The sequence below is a fragment of the Podarcis melisellensis genome (assembly GCF_964234715.1).
Source record: "Podarcis melisellensis genome assembly, chromosome: 6".
In the NCBI taxonomy this organism is placed as follows: domain Eukaryota; kingdom Metazoa; phylum Chordata; class Lepidosauria; order Squamata; family Lacertidae; genus Podarcis; species Podarcis melisellensis.
The window spans coordinates 93,293,171-93,299,913 of NC_138538.1; the positions used below are offsets into that span (position 1 = coordinate 93,293,171).

General features: G+C 48.6%; 1 protein-coding gene across 1 annotated transcript in view; it reads right to left on the bottom strand.

The window, feature by feature from the left end:
* Positions 1-5,001, bottom strand: part of QSOX1 (quiescin sulfhydryl oxidase 1) — a 78,452-nt gene extending 73,451 nt beyond the window's left edge. Inside the window, exon 1 of the mRNA XM_081915085.1 lies at positions 4,648-5,001. Coding sequence (XP_081771211.1) covers positions 4,648-4,933 — 286 coding nt within the window. The 5' untranslated portion in view covers positions 4,934-5,001. The remainder of the gene's footprint in view (positions 1-4,647) is intronic.
* Positions 5,002-6,743: the final 1,742 nt, after the last annotated feature.

The following is a 6,743-nucleotide window of genomic DNA, read 5'->3' on the forward strand; positions in this document are numbered from 1 at the left end:
GTGCTCCACCGACCCAGAAGTGCACAGGAAATAGTGTGTATGGACATGCGCTCCCCCACCCTCCAGCCCACCACGCGATTGGTGCTGCTGGCCCCTGACCTAGAAGGTACCGTATTTTTCGCCCTATAGGATGCACTTTACCCCCTCCAATGAAGAGGAAATGTGTGTGCGTCCTATGGGGCGAATGCAGGCTTTCGCTGAAGCCTGGAGAGCGAGAGGCGTCGGTGCGCACCGACCCCTCTCCTTCTCCATGCTTCAGGAAGCTATCCGCAAGCCTTGGGAGCCCATGGGAATTCCCGCCAGGCTCCCAAGGCTTGCGGATAGCAGCCTGTTCTGGGGGCTGGGGTCGGGGGAAGCTCGGGCTTCCCCCAGCCCCGCACCTGGGGGGGAAAAAATTTTTTTTCTTTATTCCCCCCCCCCCCCCCGAAAAAACACTTGGTGCGCCCTATGGGGTGAAAAATACGGTAATTGCCAAATTCAGGTAGCTGCATTGCTTTTATTCACTCCTTGTTAGGGTTCTAATAGCTTCTTTTCACTTTAAACTCCAGATGTTGCATGTCAGTGTTTTCAGAGGGATATATTTTCAACAGAGTATTTTCAGAGTTCAAAAGAGTCTTTTCAGAGGGAAGAATTCTTTTGAACTGTACACCTACTATTTGGAAGCTGACAACATAACTGGTTTCTTAGACGGATAATGATGGAAAGATAAGGGTACAGCTCCAATGTAAAGAGAAAGAAGGTTCTTTTTATCATGTGTGGTGGTCTTGTAGTAAGCTTAAAACTTACTGGGTAATGATATATAATGAATTGAAAAAGATGTTTAAAGTAACGTTTGTAAAAACAACAACCTTGAAGCTTTCCGTTTGGGAATTATAGGGACAGAACTACACAAACTGCATAGAAATTTATTCATGTATGCAACTATAGCGACAAGAACGTTATCCAAAAATGGAAAGAAAAAGTCCCGGTGAAAGAAGAATGCATACAAAAACTTGTGGAATATGCAGAAATGGCGAAACTTACCGAAAAAAATAGAAATCAAGATAAACTTTTTATAAAAGAATGGAAATGGTTTGTTGAATATTTACGAATAAACTGTAAACAGATAAGAACATTGGCAGGATTATTGTAATAACCTGCAGTTTCATAAGAGCATATATATTTAAAGTAGATGAATAAATTAAGTTAAATTGGAATATGCAGAAAGTGGTTTTTTTTTAAAGGAACCGCAGAAAGGAGGAAGGAAGTTGAGTTTTGAAATGTTAACATGATTGCAAAATCATTGAAATGTATAAAACTGAAAATCATAAATAAAATAATAATGAAGATTGGGGGGATATGGGCACAGCTCCATTTAATCAATGGATCTGACCACACTTGCAACTTATGAACGGATTGCTTGTAGATAACGTAGACTTTGCGTGGAGAAAAATAATGATATCTGGAATGTATTTATACAAAATACAATAGATTATAAATATATATGTATTTGGAAAAGAATAACACCTATGTATTAGATAAGTATATATGGAATTGGAATTGTTAACTCTTACAATGTTATAACAAACCTTTTAGGGGGTTTTCTACTTTTTATTTTAATTGTATGTTGTTCAGTTAAACCTTTTTATTATTAAAAAAAAAGTTTTTATTTTTTTTAAAAAAATATTAAAAAAATAATTAAAAGAACTCCAACTCCCACCAGGCCCAACCAGCATGAACAAGCACAAGAGATGCTAGGAGTTGAAGTCCATCATCATCTTTAACTTTAACTTTATATTTACTTCTAGTAATAGCACCAGCACCGGTACATGTTCACAGCTGCCTGACTTGAATCTGCTATTGCTGAAGGACCCAGTTGCCATTAGTTGCACACAGGAACAGCAAGAGCGGTTCTGGGATGCAGAGAAATGAACTGTAAGCCCTGGCAGGGCAGAAACAGCTCTGCTGGATCCAAGGTCTACCTGGTTCAGCATCCTGTTTCCTACAGCAAGCCAACCAGCCGCTTCCAGGAAGTCCACAAGCAGAACTTGAACCCGGAACCTTGGCGCTCCATGTAGCCCATGACACATTGGTCCTCCCTACATTTAGTCTCACACCCGTTGAAAGCCATCTAAGCTAGGCTAGCAGCCGGCAAGAGGCCTTGCGGTAGTTTTGATAAGATCCTGGTAATTAAACGCATCCTCCTCCTGTGCTTTCTGTAGAGATGTAAAAAGATACACAGAAACTGACATGACAATGGGAGGAGGAGGAAACACTGAAATACCTAAGCAGCTTATCTGCCACCAGGAGGAGAGCAGAATCAGCCCCAAGGAAAACAGAAGTGTACCGCATAGCAACACAAAGTTCATGGGGACACAGGGGCGCCGACTTATAAAAAATATTGGGGGGGCCCAAGACCTCCAAACCGCTGCTGCTGGGGGAACGAAAGGGGCGAGCCCCGGGCTGCCCCAACCTTAAGTGAACCTGTGAGGGCCCGCCCTTTGCGGCAGCCGATTGGCTGCCGCCGTGGGTGGTGAATATTAATGAGCTAGGGGGTATCCCCGCTTCTCGCAACCCCACCCCCTCTCTAGATCGGGAGTGGCTTTGTTTTAACTCATTACTGAATGTATTTTAAAAGGTAACTATCGTCAAACAAGGAAAATAAAAAATGCCAACATAATTTTGTGATTTTACAAAGCATAATATAACTATTAATTTTCTTAAATTATTGGGGGGGCAGAGCCCCCCCAAACGAATTTTTGAGGGGGCTCGGGCCCATGGAGTCGGCACCTATGTGGGGACATATGCCCACAAGGGCAGAAATCTACACAACAGAGGGAGGTGTGGGGATACAGCTGTTGACCCCCCCAAAAAAGTCTTCCTAAGAGCAGACAGAGGAAGAGAGCATTTGCACAGGAAACCCGCTTGACAGGCAAGAAAAAAACGTGTGACATCCTCTTTCTCTCTCTCAAACTCCCTGCCTTAGATATAAAAGCACCCAAGCCCACGATACAGAATACAGTGGTACCTCGTGTTAAGTACTTAATTCGTTCTGGAGGTCCGTACTTAACCTGAAACTGTTCTTAACCTGAAGCACCACTTTAGCTAATGGGGCCTCCTGCTGCTGCTGCTGCCGCCGGAGCACAATTTCTGTTCTTATCCTGAAGCAAAGTTCTTAACCTGAAGCACTATTTCTGGGTTAGTGGAGTCTGTAACCTGAAGCGTATGTAACCCGAGGTACCACTGTAACGCCAAGGGTGTAATTGTGGGGACCCAGGGCAGTTGCTTCCTCCATGTGTTTCAGGCCCTCTACTGATTATTCCTCAGGACCTTGGGCCTTCCAGATGTTCACAGAATTGTAGAGTTGCAAGGGACCTCGAGGGTGATCCAGTCCAACCCCCTGCAATGCGGGAATATTTCAAGGAACGTGGGGCTCAAACCCACAACCCTGGGATTAAGAGTCGCATTCTCTGCCAACTGAGCTAGCCTGGACAGTTGCTGAACAACAAGGGAGCAGGAAAGAGAGAAAGGGGAAAAGCTGGACACACACAGGGCCTTTGCCACAGCTGCTTTGCCCCAACTGCTGGGGGAAGTGGAGGGACCCAATTCGTATTAAAAGGCTGCCTGCCCTCACCATTCGCTCTCCCTTGCTCCCCTCCAAAAGTGAATCTCGACTTCCCTCCCCACGGCTTATGGGTTTCTACTTTGCTTAAGTTTTATCAAGCACGGCAAGAGTATTGTTAGCCCAGAAATGGGAACAAGAAGAAATTCCAACAAAAGAAGAACGGCAGATTAAATTAATGGACTATGCAGAATTGGACAAAATGACAGGAAGGATTCGAAACCTGCAGGACCAGAGATTTACAGAAGACTGGAAGAAGTATATGAATTATTTGAAGAGCAACTGTAACCAACAAATTACGCTAGTAGGACTACAAGAAGTTTTGTAAGGAGAAATATACAAAGTGTTACAAAGTAGAAAAAGATAGAGATAGTGGTTATGAGTTTGAAATGTAATAGGGAAAATAAGAAATGCATACTAAGAGATTAGATTGGAAAATTTCCAGATAGGATTGATGGAAGTCAAAAATTTGAATAAGATGTAAAAGTATGTTTAATTACTGTTGAAAATGATATGTTAAAAAAAAACTAATAAAAAAATATTTTAAAAAAAAGTTTTATCAAGCACGTCAGGGGTAGAGAAGAGAGAAGCCTTGAATATTTTGGAAGAGCCGTGTCTCTCCAGTCAACGTTGCCAGTTCGATCCTGGGTGGGCGCAGAAGGGGAGAATCAGAAGTGAGCAGGGAGGCAGAAACGCTGGAAGGGGAAAAGCGCACCAGGAAGTCGGCGCTCTTGGGCACCGCGAGGTTTGCGCGCGCGCGCTGCAAAGAGGCGCAAGCCGATTCGAGGGCTAACTGCCCAAACAGGGGAGGCTTTAATGCAAATAAAAAGGCAAATAAAAAGTTCCCACGTCACAGGGAGACGGGCCGGCGCCCCCAGGGAGAGGGGCATCCGCAAGCAGCTTCTTGGCGTCTCCAAGTCCTCTCCAAGAACCATCACCGGGCAGCGCGCATCAAGAGACAGCGCGCCTCTGAGCTCGTGCAGAGTGCCCTTCCTTCCCACTCAGCCATCACCGACAGGTGTCCCACCACCCTTCCGGGTCCTTACCTTGGATGTCGTTGGCCAGCGCTTTCCAGGTGGGGGCGAAGTGGATGCAGTGGCCGCACCAGGACGCGTAAAACTCCACCACCCAGGCGCTGCTGGAGTTGAAGATGCTGCGCTCCAGGGTCTCCGCCGAGAGCACCACCAGCGGGTCGTCGGGAGTGTAGAGGCCGACGCCGAGCGCCCCGGGCACGGGCAGCAGCAGGAGCAGGAGCAGCCGGAAGGAGGAGGCGGCGAACAAGGCGCCGGCAGCGGGCAGCCCCGGCCGGGCCCGGGAGAGCCGCTTGGGCATGGTGAGCAGCGAGACGCGACGAAGGGCACGATGCGGCGCACGGCCAGGAGCCCGTCCAGTGCCCAGTGCCTGCCGCCCGGCCGACAAGTCCGTCGGCCTCTCGCAGGAGGAGGAGGAGCCGCGGGCGGAGCACGGCCAGCCAGCACCGCCTCCGCGCCGCCCAACCGCCCGGAGAACCGCCCCGGCGCAGCGCACGTGCGGAGGCCCAGCGCGCACGGCCGGCCTCCGGCGCCGCCTCCCTCTCCGCGCCTGCGAGGCGAGACCGGGGCGAAGCGCGCGGAGAGAAATCCCATAGGCTAAAGCGGGCTGGCTCCCGCGTAAAGCGTGCGGGTGATCGCACTGGCGAGGGGAGGGGAAATGAAAGCGAGCTGGAGAAGAAACGAGAGAAAACGCAGAATTCAGGGCCCCCTATTACTTATGGGGTTTTGAATTATGGTGCTGGAGGAGACGCTTGAGAGTCCCATGGACTGCAAGAAGATCAAACCTATCCATTCTGAAGGAAATCAGCCCTGAGTGCTCACTGGAAGGACAGATCCTGAAGCTGAGGCTCCAAGACTTTGGCCACCTCATGAGAAGAGAAGACTCCTTGGAAGAGACCCTGATGTTGGGAAAGATGGAGGGCACAAGGAGAAGGGGACGACAGAGGACGAGATGGTTGGATAGTGTTCTCGAAGCTACCAGCATGAGTTTGACCAAACTGCGGGAGGCAGTGGAAGACAGGAGTGCCTGGCGTGCTCTGGTCCAGGGCGTCATGAAGAGTCGGACACGACTAAACAACAACAATTACTTATGGGACGGGTAGCTCCTCTGGTAGTGGGGGACACGTTAGGCTCCTTGTGGGGTCGTTTTTGTCCACCTTTGGTCCCCACCCTGCACTCAGCTCCTGTGGCTCCTAGGAACTGGGAAACAGCTTCAACTGGCCAGATGAAGTAGGTGTAGGTAGCGATGGGTATTAAACCCAGCGTGAGATATGGACTTGACCAGCATGCAAAGACAGATCCGGGCAGATTGAGTGTGCAAGACCAATAGAGGGTTCAACAGTAAAGAGGGCAGTTTCTGCACATGCTGTAGACCTTGCAGTGGTTCTCAACTTGTGGGTCCACAGATGTTGCTGGACTACAACTTCCATCATCCCTGAGCTCTAGCCTTGCTAGCTAGGGGTGATGGGAGTTGTAGTCCCCAAACATCTGGCTGCTAGAGGGACGTGGGGGGCAGGTGGGGCTCCACCTGGGAAGGCAGCCCATCTAGGAGAAGGACAACTCTGATCATAAACCTCTGCTGCCTTGTGGGATATCTGGAGAAGAAAATACTAAGGAGTAAACACAACACATGTCTGGAGTGGAGTCCCTAAAATGGCTCAGTGATGCCTTGTACGCCAACTTCCTGCAACTCCTGCAGTCAAGATGGTGCCAGTCCTATTGTTCTGCTTTCTGTTGGACCACATCAGTGAGGCCGAGAGGTCTTGTTGTCTGGGCATCCCAGGAGGACCTCCATATGCTTCTGCACCAGGGAGGTCACTTTGATGCTTCACCCCCAAAGGTGACCTGTATTGTCTCTTGAGACAGACAGGTGCCAACAGCTTCCTTTACTTTTCTTCTTTTTGCTATTTTGCAAGTCCTGTCCAGCTTTTTCTACAGCTTACCTGAGCTGCACCTGTGTGGTTAACTGATGCTGTTGCAGGCCAAACTATAGTCATCTCCTGTGCTTGCCTTACTGGTCCACAGCTCCAGAATAAAAACCAAGCAGGTATAAAGTACCTGTCTCTTGGTTGCAAGGGACAAAACACAGTCTGTTTGTTGTTCTTGCTCTC